The 26,973-nt window shown below is 49.4% G+C and overlaps 1 protein-coding gene across 2 annotated transcripts in view; it reads left to right on the top strand.

Annotated features, from left to right (window-relative positions):
• PlexA (plexin A) overlaps window positions 1-26,973 on the top strand; it is a 126,182-nt gene that overhangs the window by 5,005 nt on the left and 94,204 nt on the right. Inside the window, exons 1-3 of one of the 2 annotated variants that reach the window (XM_075895212.1) lie at window positions 4,934-5,191; window positions 8,531-8,835; window positions 8,956-9,933. In XM_075895212.1, the coding sequence (XP_075751327.1) occupies window positions 8,560-8,835; window positions 8,956-9,933 (1,254 nt within the window). In that variant the 5' untranslated portion in view covers window positions 4,934-5,191; window positions 8,531-8,559. Of the gene's footprint in view, window positions 1-4,933; window positions 5,192-8,530; window positions 8,836-8,955; window positions 9,934-26,973 lie in introns of those variants that run through there. The other variant, XM_075895211.1, reaches the window with a different exon arrangement.

Raw genomic sequence — 26,973 nt, 5'->3', positions numbered from 1 at the left:
TAGAGCAGAGCGGGCGGTGTTGTTGCTGAAACAGCGCTTTGCTTTTCTTCTTGTTCTTCTTACCTTTCTTTCTCTTGTTCATCATTCTCGGCCACACTGTAGCGTACACCGTATGCAGTAAATGTGTATCGGCTTTTCCGCTAAGCTGAGACGCTGCAGGGCCGCAGAAAACAGCGCGCCTTTTCCGCGTCTCGTGCATATCTCTTGCTTTGTCTCTCTCGCCTGGTCACCCACCGAATGAATCGCAAATACTTTGTCTCTCTCGCCTGGTCACCCACCGAATGAATCGCAAATACTCAAAGAGTAACGGTGACATGCTGAATTTAAAAAGCCTGTTAAATATGATGCTTTTTACCTCTTTTTTTGTTTCATGTTTCTACTTTGTTTGATGTATATATGTTTGTGAATGTTGTATGTAAACAGGCAATAAAGAAAGAAAAAAAAAGACATGCTGAATTGAAACCCACGAGCTTGCAGTGCGATTTCTTTTTGCCAAGGCCGCGTCTCGTTTGCTCAGCGAGTTTTGAGTTCGTCCTTTAAGGCATTCGCGCAAAAGACTGAGACACGCAACACCGTATCGCTTTGTGCGCACGTTTCGGTGAAGACTTCTTAGGATCGTACTGCGCCATATATTTTTTTTTTTTGTCACTTGAACTCGAGTGCTTGACCTGGTTCGTATCTTTGCATATGTGGTGATCCACGACTGCGTGCGTACCTGCCTGCAGGCCTGTCCTCCAGTCGACCTTGTTTAGACGAGCTCGAGACTTCTTCTCTGTTCGAGATTATGTATCACTCTGTTTTCGTTTCTCTTTTCTGTCTCTCTGTTAAAATGATTTACTGGGCCGCGGGCTGCTCTGCTACCTAAACAAATAAATCAGACCTATACTTGTGACTACTGGGCTCTGATATCGCTTCTCTGACCCCCCTCTCCCTCTCTCTCACACACACACACACACACACACACACACACACATTCACACTCACTCGCTTGCGTGCGCTATATACCCGTATACGTTAATGTAATCTACCTGGGTCGATCTGCTTATCCGGTGACTAAGCTGGAAGCTCAGCTGCAGTATTTGCCCAATTTTATCGCCACCGATATAGCGAAGCGACAGGCTACTGAAGATGCAGTGTATACAGGACCCATCGGCCTGTCGTTCGCTATATCGGTGGCGATAAAATGGGGCAAATACTGCAGCTGAGCTTCACGATGGGTCCTGCATATACTGCGTGCAACTTCTTGGTATATTCTCTGCATATGTTAGCCAGCCTTGCCAAAACGCATTCGCGGCGGTATGAAATCGTTATCCAGCTGACGTGTTCCATGCCGGTACTTGGGACTTGTTGGCAAGCTTGCCTTAGGCAGGCTTGATGTCGGGTAAGGAATTGCGTTATTACGACTTATAAAGCGATTTAAAACAGCGAAAGAGCAACCAGTCGTCGCACAATGCGAATAGCGTAACGAGTGGGTCGTGCAATGCTTAAAACCCCTTACAAAAGCTTGTTTTTGATCACCCATTAACTGTGGCGCGTACCCACCTCTAGCATAATTCCTTATCGTCGTCAGCCACTGCACGAACGATTCGGCACAAAATTCATTGCGAGTGTTTAGCGGACACCACGCTTCTCAGAAGAATGACGAAAAATAGCACAGCGAATGCCGGCCTACTACCCGAAAATTACTGAAGCCGTAGTGGGTATCAAGCAAGTGTGCTTGCAGCAGTTACCCAATGAGTGTTTGGGAAAGGCTCTGAAAGGCCGCTCTTTTAGTTTTCGCCGTAACTGTGCTGCGCCTTCCGCGCAGGCCTGACGTATTGTGGTTTTTTTTTTTCCTTCTTTTTCTTGACTCGTATACCACGTTGCGTTCGCGCGTTCCTTTTCTGTATGCCTGTAACATTTTTCGTAACTTTTTTTCTTTCTCTCCATGGGGTAAGGGGCTAGTCAATCTGTCACGTGCAGCTTTTTTTTCCGTCACACCAAACCACGTACACAATGTGTTTTATCGCGCGGTTAAATAAAATCAACTCAACATGGCGTTACTGTCGACTTCTTTAAAGACGGTTGTCCTCGTTCGTATTCGTCGCAGTCGTTCGCGGGCAGCCACGCTCTCGAGGTGCGCGTGGTGTGCGCACGCGTTCATCGCACCGTTCCCAGCGTGAATCTTTTATGTCCTCTCAGCGGCGCCGAGACCGTGGGCTCTAGCGCCGACCGCGTTTTCGGGTTTCGATCGAGCTCGACGGTTTCATCGTGGGGCTGGCGACGCCCGGGTCTGTGTGTGTGTGTCTGCGCGGGACCCCGCACTTTCTCCGATCGTTATCGCAGTGCCGTGAAAGCGTGCCATTACGGAAGCGAATTGCAAAGCGCGATCGTATGTATATATACGCGCGCGCGTATATTGGAAGCGTGAAGATAAAGAATAAAGTAAGACTGTGAAGCGGGGCGATAGCGAGGCTAAATATTTAACGAGGTTTCTCGCGAATCTTTCGGGCTGTTTTCGGCGAGGTGATCTGCCCGGAGTCGTTAAGGTGGCTCGAACGCGAATTGTGGTGAGGATCTGGCGGGGTTGGTGTGCGAGTGGTGTCGCGATCTCTTCAATATTTTGTCGCTCGCACTGCCTGTGTGTTTCTTCCCTCCCGTTCTTTTTGGGGATTTTTTGTTTGTCTTGGTGTCTCTGGCTTGCCGTTTCACTGAGACTGTAGCCGCGACGATCGCGTTCAGAAATTCTGGATTTTCCGACTGTGCGTCGCCCGTACCATATGACGAAACATTAGGCTAACCCGTAAGACGCGAACGTTTCTGACAAAAAATCGACGGCGAGCGTCGGCGAGGTGTTACGGTGGCGTCCCTTGGAGTATTTCTTAAACAAAGCCTACCCACCATTTTGTGATCTGATAGGGGTTAAAATGGATTAATCAGCGCAAATGCACGTGAATGAGAAAGGCGCAGTTCAGTGGATGAAACAGCTTAAAAAGACTTATAGCTTAATTCGCCATCCTTTGAATATTTCGTTACCAACAATTCGTACTTAAATTTGTTAAATTAGTTAAATATGCATAGTTTCACGTGACGTCACAGACATATTCTGCGCTGGGTGGCCTAAAATGGCAGCAACCATGACTCTTTTCATTTTATTGGAGGGTGCCTCTGCAGAGGAGGACACAGAGTCGTTTGGTCTGCGCGTTCTTTAGTGGTTTCCCCGTTTTCGCGTGTTTGCTAGGCGCGCCGAGGTTCCGAAAACATGTAGGAACGCGAGGGCCACTAATCCGATGCCACCATTGCAGAGCCCACCCAGCATCTAATTAGCTGAAAAAAAAAATTCACCGACTACTCGGCCAGTCCCCTGCATTATGCATGCATGAGCCATGGTATACGAGGAGAAGAAAGAGACACTGAGTGTCTATTTCGCCCTTGCCTTCTTACGCCAACTTTCGACACTTTCAAGATGAACCACGTCTCCCAAATCGGCCCTGCATGCTTCATCGACCCGGACAAATGCACGATGCAGGCGTGGGGCTTACCCTAAACCGACGCATTCAGAAGGGGGCTGCAGGATCCGGCCTTGATGTGTGGCGAATCGTGTTGCGATTCTCGCTCCGTGCCGACCTGCTCTTCGGACTTGCGAACCGTGCCACGGTGGCGTAGGTGCTCAACTGCCGACTTGACCCGCAAGTCGCGGTGACTAATCCCGCCCGCGGCGGCCGCATTTCCGATGGAGGCGAAAATGATCGAAACCCACGCGCTTAGATTTAGGTGCACGTTTAATAACCCGAGGTGGACGAAATTTCCCGGGCCCTTAATAATCTCGTGGCTTTCGGAGGTTGAGTCACCACACTTTAGACCTGTAGCCCTCGAACCCCCCCCCCCCCCTCCCCAAGTTGGGATGGATTGAGGTGTTTTACAACAAGAACAATAATAATAATAATAATAATAATAATAATAATAATAATAATAATAATAATAATAATAATAATAATAATAATTTACTATTATTTTGCAAAAGCATCCCGGAAATGCAAAATTGGCCTGCCAAAGCCTCACTAAGAATAAATAATAAAAATGCGTATTTTTTTAAGGTCTTCAACCCCCCCCCCCCCCCCCCCCGCCAACCTCCAAAAATATTCCTGGCTACGGATGGGCTTCCTACAGTTATTTTACATATTCCGGCCAGTGAGGCCGAGGCTCATTTCACTGGAGCCGGCAAAATTTTCGTTTGATGTCCTTATGCGGCCGAACTCTAGACGTCGCGTAAGCTCAATTTCGGACGTCAACTCGTCAACTTTAAAACGCGTGCCTATTTGTGTCGCACACTGCAAGCCATTTTGCACGTGCGACACTATTTGTGTACGCGTCGATTGTGGGCTGATTTCATTGTTTATCCCGAGTGGGACGATATAGCCACTCGATCTCTTTTGATCTCTCCGCGCCCAGGTGTAGACGCCCTCGAACGTGTATACGAAAGCGTCCACACGCTCTCGCCTACACCAGGAGTAATCGACGCGCCGCCAGCTAGCTTGCACCTGACGCGTGAGTGTATAGGGCAAATTGATAGACGGCCCTGTCTGGTGGTCCCGTGAAGAGGCTCGACGTATCTCGGTCGAGCCTCTCTGTCGAGAGAGAGAGCTTACGCACGCACTCGACTGACAAGCACAAGCACACACGCTGTGGCACCCGCGTCGTCTTCGCTCGACCGATAAGTCTGGGCACCCTCGCTTCGACCGGAGCTTGCCCGTCGACTGAAGAGGATGGAAGGAACGAAGGGTGAGGAGAGGCAGGAGGGCCTATTGGATGCCGATGAATAACAGCCACGTATGACGACGGCGTTCTGTCTTCCTCTCTTTTTTTTTTTTTTTTTTTTTTTTTGTTTTCCCGTCTCGGCTTATTTGTTTGACCGTCGACGCCGCGGAAGCCCCTGCTCCTGATATCGCCTCCTTCGAGTCGGTCGCTGCTCGGTTGCTCGTCGCCGCCGGTGTGACACATGCGCACGCTTTTTTTCCCCAGTTCGCCCCCGCTTTCGCCGTATCGTCGTGATTCGCCCGTTGCCGCCGCCGGTTCGATGTGCTCGATCGTGTCTTGGGAGTAGCGATCGCTGGCTTTTTGAGAGTTCGTGAGATCAGCTGCCGGAGCTTCGTTCGCCACCGGTTGAATTTCAAGCGGTGCCGTAGACAGCGCCTCTCGTCTTTTTTCTGAGGTGGGTCTGGTAGATTTGCACCTCCTAAAATCTCTAGGATGACGATCCCAAGGTCTTGCGCTGGAAATGTTGTGCTACCTTAACGATGTAATCTACTCCGATGTGATGTGGGTGCCTTCTGGAACTTGTATACCCCTTTTGAACGTCTGTGGGACTTTGCCTGTGTGCTTCTTTGTAATTGGTATTGTGGCTGCTACCGATCGATCGGTAGCGTCCTGTCCGTAGCTCATTGACCGTGTTATGCCGGCTGCCAAGACATTTGTCCTGCGTTTGCATATTTTTTGGGCACCGGCACTTTTCCATGAACGGCATACGACGTGTTTTCAAACCTTTGCTTGCGTAATCATTTACTTGAAGGAACGAGATTTAAGAGCTAGTTTTGTTTCCGCGGATACGTTCCAGTGCAAAGGATGTGCATTTGCTCCTGCTTCACTTATCTGTTCTTGTTTCGGGGTTTTTGTTTCGTTTCTCGTTTTTGAGGTTCATGATAAGGGATTTGCCTTGTCGGAGTATATTCGGTTTCGCGATTCTTCACATTGGTTCCAGTCGGCATACTGTGTGCTGTTCGATGCTGTGGCCTTAATGAGGGGAAAGATGTTGACCGTATGTAGCTTTATTTAGTACGCGTATGGAAAACGCGGCGGTCGACGAACGCTTTTAAACTTCCATGTATTTGCCACCGATCGTATTGTTCGTGTGATACACGAGTCTAGTCTCAGTTTTTTTTTTTTTATCGGGAACGTGCTGCGAAAAGTATATTGACACTTCGGCGAGCTTAAAACTGAACAGCTTATCAGTACTTCGCAAATATGCATCATTGGTATACGTCATGGAGCCAAGCACCCTTTTCCTCGCAGGGCGTTTGCATATCTTGCACTTCTGTGCAATCTCGCCAGTGTGACGTGTCGAGTAAAGTTGCTGTGCCATTAGTAAGCGTGGATCTGTTATCTCTGGCCGCACAGATAAAAGTAAGCGTGGGCGATTTGATTATGCTTTGTACATGTTTTGGCGGAGACACTCTTCGTAGGTTTTTTAGCTTTAGCTTCCCGGCAAGTACTTTTATTTTTGTAATTCTGTAATAGAGGTAACAGTATGTAGAATCCTTTATTAGTTCACAACGTTGAAGGAAACAAAGATATTTAAGTAATGACACACGGACACGATGCATCAGTTTTCCGCAACAAAAGTTAATTGCTACATATGATGTCAGGCTTCTCGGCAGGAATTTTTTCGGGTGGAGGGGGACACTTGCTGAAGGCATTGAAGAACGCCTATTCCCATTGTTTATTCTATGTAAGATTCCCCCCCCCCCCTTCAACCGAATTCCAGAAAGGGGAAGGGAGGTTGGGCACTCCCCTGCCACGGGCCTGCATTTTGTAAGTAAATAACGTAAAAGGGTCCGTGAGTGAACGAAAAAGGAAAAAAAAACAAAAGCGATTGCGCGATACCTGCCGTTTTCGTTGCCCCACGTCTAACAATCGCCCTTCGCTGTCCTTACATGATGTATAATAATGCATGCTGTCTTGTAATAACCAAACCATTTGCGATAATTGTTGTGCGCAAATGAGGCTTGACGGCGTCGAGTGAGTCAGAACTCCGTCCCGCGGATTCAACACTGCACCGGTCAGTGTGAGAGGCCGTCGGAAACAGCTGACAAAGCCTGATCCTGGTCGCTTTTATTTGTCCTTTTTGCCCATAGCATTCGCTCACAGCCGCGGCTCACATGCTCGCGTCTCGTCAGATGCGCCCGGAGACACTGCTCAGCAGGTGTTACGCATTTGTTTTGTTTCCTCGTCGCGTTTGCGCAACAGTCGTTCGCTCTAGCTGATGTTGCTGCTGCTTCCGCACCGGGTATGTCTTTCTGTCTTTTTCCTTCGTTTCTTTTTCCTGTTCATTCTTATCGAGTCCGGCCGCCGGAGCTGTTGCGTGCCCGCATTAGTCACATTTCCGCGAGTCCCATTCACGGCGGCTCTGGCGTCGTTTTGACGCCAGATAAGGCAACCGCGAGGTTCTGCGAAACGAGGCCTTCGGCGCACGTGTAGGCGAGCCCTTTTGCATGTGTGGCTGATTGTATTTCGTTCGCCATTATTCTCGTTTGCTGAGGATGTGAGGCATATTTCTACTCGTTTGCATGGCTGAGTCAGATGAGGATGCAGTGCATGCATGGATGACAGTGTGCGAAAAGTTTTGCCCAACGCATAACGGTGCGAATTGATTTATGTGGTCAATTTGGCGCACATGTCCAACTGCAGAGATCACTTGTAGTGCTTTTGCGCGTAGTTTCAACAGGCGGAGGACTTGACGCCATAAATGAGGACGTAAAGGGAGGGCACACACGAGTTGTATGCGAGGATAGGGCCGCACATTAGATAACCGTTTAATTACTAGTTTTATTTGTCGGATTAACGATAAATTGAATTGGGAGCGCAAATGTGATCATTCATGCATGATAGATGCAGCGCTACACACAAAGACGAAAAGAACACAGAGTGCACAGGACTTCCATTACACACTGCTCATGTAGCTTTCGTGGGCGCACTTATGGATGAAAATTTAGCAGTCCTAATGAAGCTGGGGTCGCTTTATGTAAGGACACCTTTTTGCCATTTTCCTATGATATATCTGGAGTGGTCTGGAAAGCTTCCGGTCCAAACCGTGACATCCTTGCGTGACTGTGTGGTACCGCTTGTGATCTGTACACGATGGTGGTGGCGGCCTCTCGGGGATCGTAATATAGTGAGGATGATTTTTTTTTATTCTTAGTGCGACGCGCTTCATTGAGCCCGACAGTACGGTTGATCAAGTTGCACCCGTTTGCTACCCTACACAGGGATAGGGTGTATGAATAAAACAGAGAAAGGAAGAGGGAAAGAGAGATCTAATATATAGCACGCTCGCGCGCATAGCCTGTGCTCACTGCGCATGCTTGGTCATAAAGCTGCGGACGTTAACAGAGTATGATTCGACTGCGACGGTCTTTGGTGAAGTTAACGGCAATCCACGGTATTAGTGATTGATTGGCAAGGACGGCATCAAAGGTATTCAATGCTTTCAGTGCTCTGAGCTGATGTCCTTACGTTGAGGAGTGGGCTTATTTTGCTTATCAATCACTCCAGCACAGCGATGGCACGCGCAGGTCTTCGTCGCGGCCGGAGACGAATGAATTTACGCCTCTCTATTAGCGTGCAATGCTTGTAATGACGGTCTCAGCATTGGTAGATAGAAACAAGGTGTCACCTGTTTGACAGTATACTGTAGCCAGTAATTAGCGACGCTTTCACTGTTTTGACTATATGTCGTCCCTCGAGCAGCTCTATCCAACGTGGCTTTCTCGTGCAGGCTGAAGGGCTGGCCCGTGTCTGGCGGCCATGACGAGGCGGGACCGCTGGTGGGCGGCCTGCTCGCTGCTGCCGCCGCTGCTGCTCCTGTTGGCGGCGGCGCCCCCCTCGGCCCATGGCCTGTGGCCGTCGCGGCAGCAGCCAGCCGGCCCGCCGGCCTCGTCGCCGGCCGCGGCGCAGGAGCTGCGCCAGGCGCCCGCGGCCAACGGCACGACCAACAGCACCGTGCCGGAGAAGCCGGCCATCTTCACCGACCCGTCCACCGAGAGGTTCATCCATATGGCCGTCAACAGCTACACGGGACAGGTGAGCGTATACGCCATCACTGGTGCCTGTCATCTTCGAGGACAGGAACCTAACTTGCGCTCTTCTTCTTCTAAACTCTCGGGAGAGGCTTATTCATTACAAACTTATTCCTGCACGCAGGTGTACATCGGCGCCGTGAACGCCATCTACCAGCTGTCGAGCAAGCTCGAGCTTCAGGCGCGCGCCGTCATGGGGCCCGAGAAGGACGACCCGGGCTGCCCCGTGACGCGCTTCTGCCCGTCCATCACGAAGAAGTACCACGACTACCACAACAAGGCGCTGGTGATCGACTACCCGCAGAGCCGGCTCATCGCGTGCGGCTCGCTCTTCCAAGGGGTGTGCACCGTGCACAGCCTGGAGAACATCACCAACTACCGGACGCCCGCCAACGAGTCTGTGGTGGCGAACAACGCGACCGCCTCCACGGTGGCCTTCATCGCCAACGGGCCCGAGCGTCTGTCGCGCATGCACGTCCTCTACGTGGGCGTCACCTTCACGGGCAACGGACCGTACCGGTCGGACGTGCCCGCGGTGTCGTCGCGCAGCCTGGACCTGAGCAACGACACGTTCTCGATCGCCGTGACGGGCGTCTCGACGGGCACCAAGGTGTTCGTGAACAGCCTCGCGCGCGAGGTGTACCCCATCACGTACGTGTTCGGCTTCAGCTCCCGCGGCTTCTCCTACTTCCTGACCGTGCAGAAGCAGTTCACCGAGGAGCCCAAGCCGTACATCTCGAAGCTGGTGCGCATCTGCCAGAACGACGTGCACTACTACTCGTACACCGAGGTGGCGCTCGTCTGCCAGACGCCCGACGGCATCCACTACAACCTGGCGCAGGCGGCGTTCGTGGGCAGGCCGGGCTCCGAGCTGGCCGTCTCGCTCGGCATCACCGCCCAGGACGAGGTGCTCTTCGTGGTGTTCGCCAAGAGCCGCGACGAGACGGACGTGTACAACCGGCCCAGCCAGAAGTCGGCGCTGTGCGTGTACGCGCTCACCGCCGTGCACCGCAAGTTCACGCAGAACATCAACGACTGCTTCAACGGCCAGGGGGTCCGCGGCCTGGACTTCATCAACCCCAGCAACCCGTGTCAGGACACGGTCAGTGTTTCCCACTTTACAGCGAAAGCTTGAGGCTCGTTCACACCTGCGGCTGTAGCACCGGTTGCGCGACCATGTTCGTCGCAACCTTGGTGCACTCGCTCGCTGCCCTACTACTTTCCAGTGGCGCGACTGTAGTCGCAAACCTCTGAGCCAATCAGGTGCGCGGGAACAGGATGTCAGCTTATTTTGCTCTGCCAGAGCGATGCGGGCAGACGTGAACTCTGTGGGGCGACGGGTATCAGACGTATGCAGGTGGGAAAATCGATTGCCTTAAACAGCGGCAAATGGTCGCGTAATCAGTGCTAGTCGCAGGTGTGAATACGATCCTTTAGTCCCAGTAGTAGGCGTTGTGCAAATCACGTCAGCATTTGGGTCAGGGGAGGGGGGGGGGACAGAATAAAGGAGTAATTTAAACGAAATGACGGTGATGCTCGCGAAAGCTTTGCCTGAACTTAATTGATTGATATGTGGGGTTTAACGTCCCAAAACCACCATATGATTATGAGAGACGCCGTAGTGGAGGGCTCCGGAAATTTCAACCACCTGGCTTTCTTTAACGGGTGGTGGTGAAAACATTTAATAACCATTAAATGGTTACAGAGAGGTGATTGGGTTGGGGCCTTATTGGCCTCCTACCCTCACAGCACTAGGTGGAACCCCTATTCCGGGGCTCCATTGGCAAGCAACGCTGCCCGCGCCCGTTGATCCAGAGCCTCTTGGGCCTTCAGGTCTTGACAGCCGAGCAGGGCCGCCTCCCAGTCCTCTCTCGTGGGATTGGGGTCGGGGGGGATAGATGGATTAGACTGGCACGCCCAGACGATGTGAAAGGTGTCAGCCACCTCACCACAGAACTGGCACGTGCCGTCAAAAGATGAATTGAAATGTTTCAGCACCGCCGGGCACAGTACAGTATTGGTAAACAGTTTTAAAAGGAGGCGCTCGTCAGCGCGATGCAGTCCCTTACAAGGGTCTGGATAGCTTCAGATGAAAAACTTCCGGCCAATAAAATAACGCACACAGGAAACGAAGAAGGAGACAGGAAAGAGGCCAGACTACCAACTGTTTATTCACATATGCGTAGCTCAAGTATATATACTCATACGGTCACATGGTGAAGCTAAGTGCTCTTTAAAAAATAACCAAAAATTGCCCAAAGTAATAAACTGACTCATAATCATTCAAAGCTTTCTTCGCTCTACTAATCGCTACAGATTACAAACAAGATTCTAGGAACGTGTTTTCCTTCCTGCGCAGTGTCACGGAGCTATCGCTGCAGCATGCTTCACCACTCTTTGCAATATGAAAAGCTTCCAAAATTTCCCGTGCCAATTTTTCATGGCTTTTGCCTAAAATCTTGATTTCGTTCAGCAGTGGCTTACAATTGCACTGTTTACAATGAAGGGCTAGATTGGAGCCTGTGCCTTTCTCAAGTGATTTGAAATGTTCCCAGGCCCTAAAATTCACACAAAGCCCTGTTTGGCCTATGTATAACATCCCGCACGTCAATGGAATTGCATACACCACGCCAACAACACACTTCACAAAAACCTTCCCATGCTTCGCCTCACACTGAAACTTCTTCTTTTTCCCGATGCGTGCACACAAACCACCCAATTTCCTTGGTGCGGAAAATACCACGGACACTCCAAACCTGAACGCCACTTTTTTCAAGCCATGCGCTACACGGTGCGTATAGGGCAACACCTGTGGTATCCTCTGCTCTGGACCTGTCTGTTTGGTTTTCTTTTTTCCTTTCATTTTTTGTAGTAACGTTTCAGCAACAGCTGACAAAACAGAACTGGGAAAGCCAGCGTTTTTTAGTCTCTCTATCTGGGCGGTGAAGCTCGTCTCAAGCATGTGCTCACATGACTTTGTCAGGGCAGATTCAAGGCAAAGAGAACCGATGGCCCTCTTTACCGTTTTAGAGTGTGAAGAGTTATACGGTAACAGCTCTTTCTTTGCTCTTGGCGAATACATCCAACACACGTTTCCATCACAACATCTAATGTTTATGTCTAAAAATTGGAGGCTATTGTTCAGCGGCACCTCATGCGTAAAACTCAGGCCTTTCCCTAGGTTTTTAAAGTAGCATAATACGCTTTGTACGGTGTTGTCATAAGTCAGATTAAAATCAGCTGCTAAAACTACCAAAAAGTCATCCACGTATCTAAAAATTTGCAGGACAGTGCCTTTGTCAAACGTGGATTCTAAATCCCGGTCAATGGAAGATAAAAAAATATTACACAGCACAGGGGCAACGCAAGATCCAATGCATATCCCTTTCTTTTGAACAAACAAGCCTGAGTCAAAGGAAACAACCGTCGCCCGAAGGTAAAACTCGAGGAGCGACATAAACTTGTCCACACTAATGCCCACAGAATTTTGAAATGCAACAGTTCCATTACACTCAATGCACTCTCGGACAGACTTAAACAGCTCTGTATGCGGTACAGAGTAGAACAAATCCTCGACATCAATAGAAAATAAAAAACCTATTTCCTTCTGCTTCTTTTTTAGAAAAGCAATGACATCTGTCGAATTCTTTGTTAAGAATGGGTCCCGCAACTCGAGCCCCCGCAAGTGGTCAAATAAAAAAGAGCTAACTTGTTGTAACCAAGTACCGCGTTCACTGACGATACACCTGAATGGCATGTGTGGCTTGTGTGTCTTCACCACGAAGAATACGTCCAGAGTTCCTTTCTTGCATTTCCTGATGTCACTGGCTAACCTAGGAAGCTGCATCCCGTTGCACATAGCTATCGCTTTAGTCTTCACTCTGCAAGTTTTGCTGCTCACCTGTACAAAGTTCTTCGATAAAGCTTCAGTGGCCTTTTCCTTGTACATTGTCGCAGACATCACCACGAATCCGCCTTCTTTATCTCCTTGTAGTAGTCGAAGGTTGTTCCTTTCAAAGTAGGAGACGACATGCCGTGTGCTGTCTTTTGGTAGAAGGTCCCTTTTCCGCGCAGTTTTCATGATGCTGTCAACACCGTCCAACAGACACCGCTCACTGTCATCTCCAGCTTTATAAGCCAACTTCCTGTTTAACGCGAGTAGATCGTGCGCTTGGATCGTAGGCGGCACGCTGTACTTCGGGCCTTTCTGCAAAACGGCAGCAACACCCTCGGGAACAGACGCTCCGTCCAGGAGAACAAGACTGCAAGGTTTCGTGGTCGCCTTTCTAGCCTTCCTCGGCAAGAACGGAAGGATTCCTTGCCACCGGAACTCGGTGTTCTGTGTTGCTATTCGCCTGAAGGTCCTCATTTTTTCTTCAACAATCCATGCCGCGTCGCTAGCACAGCACAGCACCCGAATCCAATCGTAGAGTAGTCTAACCTGCCTCCATAATTCAGACTTCATGATCCGGCAGATACGCTTAACGTGTCCACTAGACGGTGTAGCCATTCCGAAAAAGGCCACGATTTCTGGTGGCACCAGACCATTTCGTAGGTAATAGGAGTAACACCTTGCACGGCATATAGCTGTGGCAATAAAAAACGCTGGCTTTCCCAGTTCTGTTTTGTCAGCTGTTGCTGAAACGTTACTACAAAAAATGAAAGGAAAAAAGAAAACCAAACAGACAGGTCCAGAGCAGAGGATACCACAGGTGTTGCCCTATACGCACCGTGTAGCGCATGGCTTGAAAAAAGTGGCGTTCAGGTTTGGAGTGTCCGTGGTATTTTCCGCACCAAGGAAATTGGGTGGTTTGTGTGCACGCATCGGGAAAAAGAAGAAGTTTCAGTGTGAGGCGAAGCATGGGAAGGTTTTTGTGAAGTGTGTTGTTGGCGTGGTGTATGCAATTCCATTGACGTGCGGGATGTTATACATAGGCCAAACAGGGCGTTGTGTGAATTTTAGGGCCTGGGAACATTTCAAATCACTTGAGAAAGGCACAGGCTCCAATCTAGCCCTTCATTGTAAACAGTGCAATTGTAAGCCACTGCTGAACGAAATCAAGATTTTAGGCAAAAGCCATGAAAAATTGGCACGGGAAATTTTGGAAGCTTTTCATATTGCAAAGAGTGGTGAAGCATGCTGCAGCGATAGCTCCGTGACACTGCGCAGGAAGGAAAACACGTTCCTAGAATCTTGTTTGTAATCTGTAGCGATTAGTAGAGCGAAGAAAGCTTTGAATGATTATGAGTCAGTTTATTACTTTGGGCAATTTTTGGTTATTTTTTAAAGAGCACTTAGCTTCACCATGTGACCGTATGAGTATATATACTTGAGCCACGCATATGTGAATAAACAGTTGGTAGTCTGGCCTCTTTCCTGTCTCCTTCTTCGTTTCCTGTGTGCGTTATTTTATTGGCCGGAAGTTTTTCATCTGAAGCAATGCACCAACTAGCCCAACAACGAGTATTATTGAAATATCTTTCTCATACAGTGGGCCCTTTTCAATGTTCCTATCTTCAGGGTGCTCAAGTACACGTCCTCATCGGTCAAATTGCCACAGCTATATGCCGTGCAAGGTGTTACTCCTATTACCTACGAAATGGTCTGGTGCCACCAGAAATCGTGGCCTTTTTCGGAATGGCTACACCGTCTAGTGGACACGTTAAGCGTATCTGCCGGATCATGAAGTCTGAATTATGGAGGCAGGTTAGACTACTCTACGATTGGATTCGGGTGCTGTGCTGTGCTAGCGACGCGGCATGGATTGTTGAAGAAAAAATGAGGACCTTCAGGCGAATAGCAACACAGAACACCGAGTTCCTGTGGCAAGGAATCCTTCCGTTCTTGCCGAGGAAGGCTAGAAAGGCGACCACGAAACCTTGCAGTCTTGTTCTCCTGGACGGAGCGTCTGTTCCCGAGGGTGTTGCTGCCGTTTTGCAGAAAGGCCCGAAGTACAGCGTGCCGCCTATGATCCAAGCGCACGATCTACTCGCGTTAAACAGGAAGTTGGCTTATAAAGCTGGAGATGACAGTGAGCGGTGTCTGTTGGACGGTGTGGACAGCATCATGAAAACTGCGCGGAAAAGGGACCTTCTACCAAAAGACAGCACACGGCATGTCGTCTCCTACTTTGAAAGGAACAACCTTCGACTACTACAAGGAGATAAAGAAGGCGGATTCGTGGTGATGTCTGCGACAATGTACAAGGAAAAGGCCACTGAAGCTTTATCGAAGAACTTTGTACAGGTGAGCAGCAAAACTTGCAGAGTGAAGACTAAAGCGATAGCTATGTGCAACGGGATGCAGCTTCCTAGGTTAGCCAGTGACATCAGGAAATGCAAGAAAGGAACTCTGGACGTATTCTTCGTGGTGAAGACACACAAGCCACACATGCCATTCAGGTGTATCGTCAGTGAACGCGGTACTTGGTTACAACAAGTTAGCTCTTTTTTATTTGACCACTTGCGGGGGCTCGAGTTGCGGGACCCATTCTTAACAAAGAATTCGACAGATGTCATTGCTTTTCTAAAAAAGAAGCAGAAGGAAATAGGTTTTTTATTTTCTATTGATGTCGAGGATTTGTTCTACTCTGTACCGCATACAGAGCTGTTTAAGTCTGTCCGAGAGTGCATTGAGTGTAATGGAACTGTTGCATTTCAAAATTCTGTGGGCATTAGTGTGGACAAGTTTATGTCGCTCCTCGAGTTTTACCTTCGGGCGACGGTTGTTTCCTTTGACTCAGGCTTGTTTGTTCAAAAGAAAGGGATATGCATTGGATCTTGCGTTGCCCCTGTGCTGTGTAATATTTTTTTATCTTCCATTGACCGGGATTTAGAATCCACGTTTGACAAAGGCACTGTCCTGCAAATTTTTAGATACGTGGATGACTTTTTGGTAGTTTTAGCAGCTGATTTTAATCTGACTTATGACAACACCGTACAAAGCGTATTATGCTACTTTAAAAACCTAGGGAAAGGCCTGAGTTTTACGCATGAGGTGCCGCTGAACAATAGCCTCCAATTTTTAGACATAAACATTAGATGTTGTGATGGAAACGTGTGTTGGATGTATTCGCCAAGAGCAAAGAAAGAGCTGTTACCGTATAACTCTTCACACTCTAAAACGGTAAAGAGGGCCATCGGTTCTCTTTGCCTTGAATCTGCCCTGACAAAGTCATGTGAGCACATGCTTGAGACGAGCTTCACCGCCCAGATAGAGAGACTAAAAAACGCTGGCTTTCCCAGTTCTGTTTTGTCAGCTGTTGCTGAAACGTTACTACAAAAAATGAAAGGAAAAAAGAAAACCAAACAGACAGGTCCAAAGCAGAGGATACCACAGGTGTTGCCCTATACGCACCGTGTAGCGCATGGCTTGAAAAAAGTGGCGTTCAGGTTTGGAGTGTCCGTGGTATTTTCCGCACCAAGGAAATTGGGTGGTTTGTGTGCACGCATCGGGAAAAAGAAGAAGTTTCAGTGTGAGGCGAAGCATGGGAAGGTTTTTGTGAAGTGTGTTGTTGGCGTGGTGTATGCAATTCCATTGACGTGCGGGATGTTATACATAGGCCAAACAGGGCGTTGTGTGAATTTTAGGGCCTGGGAACATTTCAAATCACTTGAGAAAGGCACAGGCTCCAATCTAGCCCTTCATTGTAAACAGTGCAATTGTAAGCCACTGCTGAACGAAATCAAGATTTTAGGCAAAAGCCATGAAAAATTGGCACGGGAAATTTTGGAAGCTTTTCATATTGCAAAGAGTGGTGAAGCATGCTGCAGCGATAGCTCCGTGACACTGCGCAGGAAGGAAAACACGTTCCTAGAATCTTGTTTGTAATCTGTAGCGATTAGTAGAGCGAAGAAAGCTTTGAATGATTATGAGTCAGTTTATTACTTTGGGCAATTTTTGGTTATTTTTTAAAGAGCACTTAGCTTCACCATGTGACCGTATGAGTATATATACTTGAGCCACGCATATGTGAATAAACAGTTGGTAGTCTGGCCTCTTTCCTGTCTCCTTCTTCGTTTCCTGTGTGCGTTATTTTATTGGCCGGAAGTTTTTCATCTGAAGCAATGCACCAACTAGCCCAACAACGAGTATTATTGAAATGTCTGGATAGCGCCGGTGCTCCTCCTTGTAGTAATTGGTAATATCTTTGAATGAAAGGGCCGAGTTGTCTGATTGGGAATAGGCTTCCAAAGACAGGGAGATAGCCCGGGAAGAGAGTGCGCGGGCGGCCTGATCGGCCTGTTCGTTACCCCTGAGTCCTTGGTGACCGGGTGCCCAAACAAGATTTCGCGGAGTTGGATTAACGTATCGGCAGCTAGGTTCCAGTATGCGCCGAGCAAGTGGTGAAGCCCACCCTAGCTGATAGTTCCGACAGGCCCCTCGTGAGTCGGGGATGATATGTTTAGAAGAGGTATAGGTGAGAGCCAGAGCGATGGCAATCTCCTCCGCGTGTGTTGCGCTGTAGGCTTTGAAAGTGAGCCCGTTTACGGTGTTTGCGTTGTGTATGACTGCGGCAGTATACCACCCCCCATGGTGCGGGCCGGCAACGTCCACGTAGCATACGGGTTCTTTCTTTAACGTGCACTCAAATCTGAGCACATAGGCCTACAACATTTCCGCCTCCGTCGAAAACGCAGACGCCGCAGCTGGGATTCCATCCCGCGACTTGCGGGTCAGCAGCCGAGTACCTTAACCACTAGACCACCGCGATGGGGCTTGCCGGAACTTAGGAGCACAATGTAATACTTGCCGAAAGGGGCGCGACAGCTTCGGTCTGTGTTTTCACGGTGTGAAACTGGCGATAATTTTTTCTTGTTCAAATATGGTTTATGCCGATTTCCGAAATGTAATTTCTTGGCTTGGCCGTCCCATTAAATAGTTGCGCCATTTGCTTGCCGCATTCGTTACAAGGCGCACAGCTTAGCTATTGTGTATTTCGTGCCTGTATGAATAATACATGCACTTTCATAGGTGGCGATGTCTAGAGAAAGCGTTCGTTCTGTTCGTGCCCTTGTTGGCCGTTCAAACAGCAATATTTATCCAATGCAGTACACGTGACTCTTTTTGACCGCGTGTCTGCGTTTTGTGTTACGAATCAGTTGAGCAGCGGATTCCTTCACGGTCGCCGCCGTCTCGTGCCCGTTTTAGATGCGGAGCATCTTATACTCGCGCCTTGTAGTGCGCCGTCCGCACCGCTTCTCGAACATTCGACAGCTGACGCGCGCGCATGCGCCGACGCGCCGTCGCCCACTCTTCCACCATCTGTGCATCCCTTCCTCCTCTACACACCGCGCGCGCTTCACTCCTCCACCATCTGTGCACCCTTCCTCCTCTACACACCGCGTTCGACATCTACAATTCTCCTGATTCTCCAGTGGACGCGCATGTGGCGTCGCGCTTCGAGAACATTCAACAGCTGACAGTGCATGCGCCGTCGTGCTGTATATATACTCAAGGTCGGCGCTCGCTCGCTCAGTTGCCGCTCGTCGGTTGGTTTGTACGGCGCGTCGACGTCCAAGGTCGCGGTGAAATGAATTCCAACGAATCCACAAACACAATGATCGACGTCCCTTCGACCAGCGCCGCCCTTTCGCATACGTGTGTACGTGTTCACTCATTTAACACCCCCTCCTACAACCACGTTAACCAATTTAGCCATCGACCCAAGTAAGTCGCAATTTAACACCCCATTTCACAACCACGTTAACCAATTTAGCCATCGACCCAAGTAAGTCGCACTTTAACACCCCGTTAACCAATTATATGGTCCGCATCCTCCTCAGTGTTCCCCCGAGGGAAGCTGCGGGCAATTTTTTTAATTCCCATTGGTTCGTGCTAATATTAGAACCAAGAAAAAAAAGGGGGGGGGGGAGGGGGCGAAGAAAGCTATAGGCTAATTCCCTCTGACAGCAGGATTTTGCCTAATGTAAACGGTACGGTAGCTTTCCTTCCCTGTCTCAGCCTATGTACGCCGATATAATGCGTCTTCCTCTATCGATTAGGACGCTCTTGAGAACGATAATTTTCTTTGACCTTAGATTATGAGAATGATGTCTCATGATCCTCTCGAGGCTGTACTATTTTTTTTTTCCGAAGTCCGGTTTATTCACACTTCGTTACATGAGTTGCATAACTTAGTTCATCTCTCTATCTATCTCTCTCTCTCTCACACACACGCACTCTCTCTCTTCCCTACCTTTCTTTCGTTCATCGATCGGTCTCTACTTTGTTTCATTTCTCTACGCATCACTCCCTTCATCGGCCGCAACCGTCCAAGCAAGTTGAGCAAGTAGCCGAGCTCGCCTTCAGAGTGTTTCGTCGAATTCTCACTGCACTCTCATTTTACTACGAGAAAAAAAAGTTGTAGGGGACTTAAGTAGGGGACGCCGCAAGACCTACGCCTTGTCGTCGAACAGCTCGGGTCTTACGATTAAGCACCGAGTGCCACTCTCCCCAAGAGACCATCTAATCCGGGTACAGGCTTCGGTAGTCCACGCTGCGTCCCGCTGGAGAGCCGCTACGGAAAGCCTTCAGGGTGAGAAAGGATCTACGCGTTAGCATGTGTCATATATATATATATATATATATATATATATATATATATATATATATATATATATATATATATATATATATATATATATATATATATATATATATATATATATATATATATATACGGTCTTACGGGCAGCAACCGAACGACAACTTCGTCGCAAGACGAGGCTTTGCAGTGTCCCGAGGTAAACACAAGAGAGCTTCGCTGACACGTTCGCTCGCCCCTTGACGCGTGCACAGACGACGCGCCTCCCCCCGTGTGGCCGAGCCGAGTGGCAACAACATCGCTTGCTCCAAACTGTTTGCCGAGCCTGCGAGACGAGAGATAACGTTCGGGTCTCCTTCTCGTGTACATATATATGTCGTCGCTCCTATATACACGGTAATTGAAATAGTCACACCACGCAAAAAAAAAGAGAGAAAAACAACAAAAACGAAGAAACACTGAGAACTGACGCTTTTTTTTTTTTTTTCAAGTCCGCGAGACTCGCCGGCCCCTGGCTCTTCTTACGTCACCGCCGTGTTGACGTTGTCGTCAGTGCGTACTTGTATACTCTTGGGCTCTTTGAGAGACGTCTGGTGTTGCTTCCCGCTAGCCCGTCTCTCCGAATGTGTTTAAGCCAACCACGCCTTCCCACTTATCTTCTCGACGGAGCTCTCCTCCGGGATTCGACGAGTTCCTCCGTACCGTGCGCACGTATACTTTGCGTGCTGAGCACTTCGGCTACACGATCAGTCTGTCCAGCGAAATGGGTTTTGAGGGATCGATGAACCGCCCGCTAAGCGGGTGTAACGGCGTGGTCGGCCGGGAAGATACTTTCTGTGTTAATGGACTTTCGGTGGTGGCTCGCCGTCTCGCGATATTCCCTGTTGATGGATTTTTTTCCTTGTTTTTTTTTTTCCATCCTATCCGGCGCGCCAAGTAGGTATACCCTATGCCGTGTCCTGAATCTTGCTTCCTCTAGTGCGGTTTACCGTTATCTCTGTTCCTTGGATACCGGACACGCCATGTACAGGGAGAGCCTTTCGATGTCGCGTGTGTATATATATATATATAAGTGTATGCGCATTCCTCGCAAAAAAATGTATCTACAAAAAAGTAGAAAATATTGCAGCATTGCTGCTAAAGCGTTTCGTGTGGGGACTCGACTCGAATCTAAGATGTGTTGATCGCATCTTTATTCCCATTTGTTCCTGAACAACAGCGCAGGCGGTCTCTTGTTTGGCTACGCGTTCTTTATCATATTCACTTCTTTTATTGGACGTTCCATGCTGGACCATGACTTTTCCTTTACATTCGGCGCCGCTTTGACGAAACGTTGGGACGCTGGCAAAACGGGAGAGAAATATCAGATCAACGAAAGCAGGGGAACTCTTGAAACTCGGAGAGCGGGCTGCCTCCCAACAGAAATCGACCAAAAAAAGCGCACCGACGCCGGTGCGTGAAACACCTTGCGGCATTGCCTCTCGAAACGCAGCCCTTAGCGTGTCCGTCATTCAAAAAGAAATAATATTTATTCTTCATTTATCTTCCCTCCACCTGGTTTCTCCTTCACCTTGCTGTCGTCATTGCTTTCCAACTCTGTTTACCCCGTGTTTTTTTTTTCTTTTATGCATATTGTTGGGGAAGATCGGCGGATTATTGGGCTTCTCTGTGTATCTCCCGCGTTTGGCAGGAAAGCCTGATGCGCCGGCGTAAACTGAAACCGGTTTCTACTGGTCCAGGGGATGCTGAGGCTTTTGGTATCTTCTTGTGCAGTGGGGAACAAGCCAAGCAGCTGTAGGGATGGTGGAACGTTTTCCTCCCCGTGTTCTTTTATTTCTTCTTCATCTCTCTATTCGATATTTTCTTCCTTCTCTCTGATCCATGCCTCTTCCCTCTGACCGGGCAGGAAGGCGTAAGAGAGACGGGTGGACGAAAGAGATCCCGTCGCTTGTGTGTTCGTTTATCGACGCCCAGCGCGGCGAGCAGCCATTGATTCCTGCTGCGAATCGGTTCTCCCGACTGTACTGGGGCTGCAGCTGGCCCCCGTCGCCTGGCTCGCGTCTCCTGCTACACGCTGCTTCTGGTTGTGCCCCCGTCGCTTCTGCTCGCCACCTTCTTTCTCGATTTACTTCATTCAGCTTCGCCGTTTTGCTACTTTCTTCGTTGAGTGCTTCGCCGGAGAAGCGAGAACATTGCCGCTCGGCCCTTTTGTTTCTCCTTATTCCTTCCCATCAATTGGGTTTGTTGATCCTAGGTGTCCTTAGCGGTTCACGCTGGCCTGGAGTGTTTCACTGTTGTTGTGGAGGATGCAGTGAGAGGACTTGTGGGGGATGGTGAGACGTTCCGTTCGTTCGCCCCCTGGGCTCGCTCCTTTTGTCCTGTAGTTTTATTTGCGTGAGGGGAATGGGTGGGGAATCATCGGTGCTTCAAGGCAACGCAGTATCTCTCGTTCGTTCCTTTTGAGGTGGATTAGTTCTGGCGTTCGAATAAAACTTATATCGAGATTCTTCTTTATTTATTTTATTACTCTTATGTATGTCGTTCTCTGGCCTTGTTGACAGAAAGCGTCAAGGCACAATCATTCCTTCCAACGTTTGCGATGTCACTGTGGATTGCCCTCTGTGGCCTCATCACCATCTGACAATAGTCAATCGCTTTGGAGCATTATATCTTTAATAATTTCTCTCCTCCCATATGCGTACAGAAACTCTTTATGTATGCCGAGAGATATTAAAATTTGTTAGGGCAGATTTACCTGCGAAGCAGCTGTTAGGGGGGGGGGGGGGTGCATCTTTAGAACGTTTCGCTTCCTCTAGGATTAATAAAGCCTTTTCTGGTGGCAAATAATACGAAAACTAAGCTTGGCTTCGATCAAGGCGAAATGCTGGAGGTCCGAGTGCTGTGCAGTGTCAGTGGTCGCCAAAGAAGCAACAGATCGTCTATATTTCCCGAGCACTCACTACGGCGTGTCTCGTTATCACGTCGTGTTTTCGGCAAAACCACGCAAATTACTGTAAACCTTAGCTTCGGAAAAGTAAAAAAAAAAAAAAAGCTTGACCAGGCTAAACTTGCCGTTGCTGGGCTTCGCCACGTCGGACCGTGATGCCGATGTTTTCATGTTTCGTATATATCGCTACGTGAATTAATATTAATATAGTTATGAAACAACGTATGCATCAACCCAATCATTTTCCAGCATATGCATGTGCCGTAACACTGTTAGTTTGGTTGTTAAAGCTACAAACAAAAGAAAGGTTTGACGGGCCAATAGGCATTCGAACCCGCCCGTGAAATAGCCTACGCGTCCCTGTGAGGTCGTCATTTTTTAATGTTCTACGCGCGTAGGGGAACGTGGTAAATGAGCGCCGCTAACGACCCCTTTTTACTCTCTCTGCACTCTGCAGTTCAGATAGCTATCTCTACGTATACTTTCTGTAACCTGGTCAGAGTCTGGGTGGCCCCTCTGCGCACGCATTTCGGGACGCGCCCGTTCGTTAATGGCCTTGTATAGCTTCCGTGGAATGATCCTCTGTATGCCTGTGCAGTTGCCAAACCCCCGTCCCCGTTGGCGCAGTTTTCGCGCTGCACCGCCGAACTGAGACGGGGTGGAAAAAGAAATGACAGAATGCTTGAAAACAAACAAAAAAAAGGATCCAACGAAAAGCCATGACTTGCTTCCCGCCGCGCAGTTAACCGTGGGGAGAGCCGGAGTTTCGCTCGTTCGTCGTTTTCGCTGAACGCGGCCTATTAAAAAGAGGCCTTTAAAACTAGTGATGACCCGAATTTCGGGCGTCGTCCTCCCGTAATTGCGACCCACATTCTGTCGGGTCGGCGTTCCGCTTCGTCCTTATCGTTAATTACGAGGTCCCCCCTTTGCATTTCTTATTGCGCGCGCGCGCTGTGTTTGTCCCACTCGGGGAGAATCAATGCAAGATAGCGTGCGTGTGTGTGCGTTCGTGCGCTGTGCTTGCGAACTGCTATGGAAGAGACGGTGCGGAACTTCCTCGGGTGACATTGCGAAGACACGCACTGTATAGCGGCCCCCGAGGAAGTGACTTTCCTGGAGCGTGGTGGTCGCTTTTGTTTCAAACTCGTCTAAGATAATTATCCTGAATCGCAGGGACACGTTCCCGCCGCTGAGACCTTGATGGAACGTTTGGATCTTAGGTACCTGTATGGAGACGCCGAGAATTTGTTCTCTAGAAACGAGACTAGAGGCGGTTCTAGCCGCGCGTCTTGTACTTCTAGTATTTTGTTAAGTGTGTGGGACACAGTTGTTGCTATATAAACGCCGAGCACATTGTACCCTTTTTTAGAACCTGTCGACGTCGGTCGCGTATCCTTATTAAGTACTTCAAGCATGCAATCTCTCGCGTCGCCCGTTGTGTTTCACCTGTGGTCGACGGGCAGCGCTCATTCAACTCGAGACTAACAGCCCACTTTCCTTTGGTTGGTTGTTTTATCGTTCATTGCCTGCTCCCGCATTCAACAAATAACGCCTTCGCTCAAGCGCCCCAGCTGTCTTGAGTGTTGGTAGATCGAATTGAAAAAAGCGGGGGTTGCCATATACTGCGGGCTATGCCGCAGCAATCGGCGAACCATGCGGGGAAACGTTTCTAAGAGTGCGAATGCTCGTGTCATTTAGTTTTCTCCCACTTCGCTGTTTGCACGCCATCTATAGTCGCTCTCTTTTACCCTGCACCACATTTCTCTCTCTCTCTCTCTCTCTCTCTCTCTCTCTCTCTCTCTCTCTCTCTCTCTCTCTCTCTCTCTCTCTCTCTCTCTCTCTCTCTCTCTCTCTTCCTTCTTTCTTTCTTTCTTTCTTTCTTTCTTTCTTTCTTCCTCTTGCACCTGCTCTATATTTCATGTTTGGCCAATATATATATCAGGCACACGGCGCAGTGCTGGGTCGGTGCCGCGCTATATCACCACTGCCTCCGCCGAACCTTTCTTTCTCCACCTCGCGGTCTCGTCCCGTCGCGTCCGGTCTCGGCTGGGCGGCCAGCAGCCGGGCCAGGTCGTTAATTCGGCGTCGGCTGCGATCAATGGCCCCCGAAGTCGATCGGGCGAGACAAGCGGTTTGCGTTTGCGGGCGTCGCCGCCGCGGACACCACCACCGCCTTCTCGTCCGCCTCGCCGCTCGCTAGCAGCGCGACGGGGCGAGCTTCCACACGTGTCCGGAACGAAGTAAAAGAAAGCGAAGACGCAGTAGCCAGTCCGCAGTGAAAAACACACACGCACACACATTCGTGGACACGCAACAGTTCGGGTGCCACGCCACCGTCATGTCTCCCACTCACCGGTTCGTTCTTTTTTTTTTGTTTTTTGGCCGCAGCTTTGTGAACACTGGCGTACTTTCGTTTTCTATATGCCTAGCATTATCTAAGAGGTGAATGGTCATTTCTTTTTTAGCTATAATTTTTTGTTAGTTTCAAAATCACTTCTGTACCCAAATAACAAAATTGATATGAAGCGAGATATTATATGAAGATATCATATGAATGATATGAAGCGAGATATCATAGGTAGGTTCTTTCAAGTTCGTTGCAAGCACATAAGCAACGCACCACCTCGCGAAAACAGGTGTTTTTGCACTGGTTTCTCAACACGTTGGCAGGGAAGTTAAAAACGTACACCTCCCACCAGCCAAGCAACGCCAGTTCTCCCCCACCGCGATGCAGCATGTTTCTGCGCCATTGGCCCCCCTCCCCAAAACAAGATCTCGCCGGTGATCGCGGGTCGCCTGGCTCATACTAATGTGTGCACAACCTTACAGACATATAGGTATGCGAAACATCTGCTCCAATGGCAATGAGACTAGATTCTTTCAGCAAAGAGCGCCACATTATCGCCAGATGGCACAGGCCCCACGCCCGAACTCTCGGCTTCTCAAGATTGTCCCCCCCGGCAGGCAATTTGAAGCTAGACGCTGTTGCGATTTCGCGGGGGTTCGAGAGTGTAACCGTGTGTTCTTTCCGTCCTCGGGTTCGCGGGATGACGCTATGCGTGTATTAAAGGGCGGGCGAAAAGATCGGGAGGGGGCGGCAGGGTACACACGGGAGGTTGCGATGCTGCTATACCGTTGTTCGCGTCGCTGCCTGTATCAAGAAAAATGGACGCCGGACACGAAGCACGTGTGGGGTGTAGGAAAGAGAAAGGAGCCGGTAATCCAATAAAGGCGCTCTCAGCGTTTATGTAGCCAGCCAGCCAGCGTCGTCGTCCTCCTCAGTCGCCGCCGCGTGCGAGTGCCACGTCTTCTCCCCCAGACTGCGGTGTAGCCGCGCTAATTTCATTACAATGCCTTCTCGGCGCGCGCGAGTTCGTGTCGTTGCATCGTTTCTCTGCGTGGCTTCATTTTTGTTTCTCCCCTGAATGTTTGCCTTGATTTCATCTCTCTGGCGGCACTCGTGCAAAGAGAGCGACTTTGGCCGTCCGACGCCGCCCGCTGCAGGTTCCCTCCCCCGAGTGGCAGCGAACCGCGCTTTATTACATCGCCGCGCGTGGCGGCCCATCCATCGTTGCGTGTCCTGCTTCCCTCCCTCTCCTCCGTCCGGGCTCGAGGACAGAGTAAACAAAAGAGAGAGAGATCTGGACCCCGTGTGTTCGTGCGTGGGAGGGCGCAGGCCAGTTTTCCTGCGCTTTGGCACGCGAAGGTACGGAAGGTAAACAATCGCAACGGAAAATCAGCTAACCGCGCAGCTGGATTGCAGCAACATAAACAAAAGAAAGGCAGGAAAGGATAAGTAATCTGGACTAAGAAGAAGCAAGTCGCCAGTGTCGCGGCCGTGGATAGTTGCGGGCCTTCGGCTTCGCGGCTGTTCGCCTGCTCGAAAAAGTGGTGTGTGTGTGTGTGTGTGTGTGTGTGTGTGTGTGTGTGTGTGTGTGTGTGTGTGTGTGTGTGTGTGTGTGTGTGTGTGTGTGTGTGTGCGTGTGTGTGTGTGTGTGTGTGTGTTTGTTGTTATGCCTCTTATGAAAGGGCGACTTGGTGCTTACTTGGTAGTTTGCGTACTCAAAACACGAGGACAATGCAGACACGTTCCATTTTCGTTATTGGAGGGGGGGGGGGGAGATTAAGGTTCTCGCTTGACCTGTTCTCATCTACAGGGTGTGATAAATGGGGTGTTTGTCCATACCTACCATGTGATTGTTGGGCGCATTAATTCACTACGATGGAAAAAAAATAGTTTAGGGTTTGCGATAGTCCGTGTCTGCCTGGTCCCTATGTCCTGAATGCGCAACCATTTATAGTTACCTACCAAGGGCTGAGTGCGTGGTTTTGTTGTTTCGCGTTAATACGTGTAAAGTCTTTCGCCGACAGTAAGCAGTTAGTTTTTTATTGGCCGCCCGGAACTAGTGCATGCTATCCTATATAGAGAGACAAGCGCGGAGGGCTAAGTGCAAGCCACGACTAGTGATCGTGTCTCGCGTATTTTTGACAGCCTCCTTTGTCCACGATACATTCATACACGCCGTCTCATAAGCTCGCACGTGTTACATGCGTCTTGCGTTTACAAATCTGATAAGACGGGTATGCGGGTTATTACCATAACAATGCTAATGAAATATGTAAGTGAATTACCGGGCTTTACTAAGAA

This window comes from Rhipicephalus microplus, chromosome 5 (genome assembly GCF_043290135.1).
Source record: "Rhipicephalus microplus isolate Deutch F79 chromosome 5, USDA_Rmic, whole genome shotgun sequence".
NCBI classification, from domain to species: Eukaryota; Metazoa; Arthropoda; class Arachnida; order Ixodida; family Ixodidae; genus Rhipicephalus; species Rhipicephalus microplus.
The sequence above is the reverse complement of the archived record's forward strand: the minus strand, read 5'-3'. Positions and strand labels throughout refer to the sequence as shown.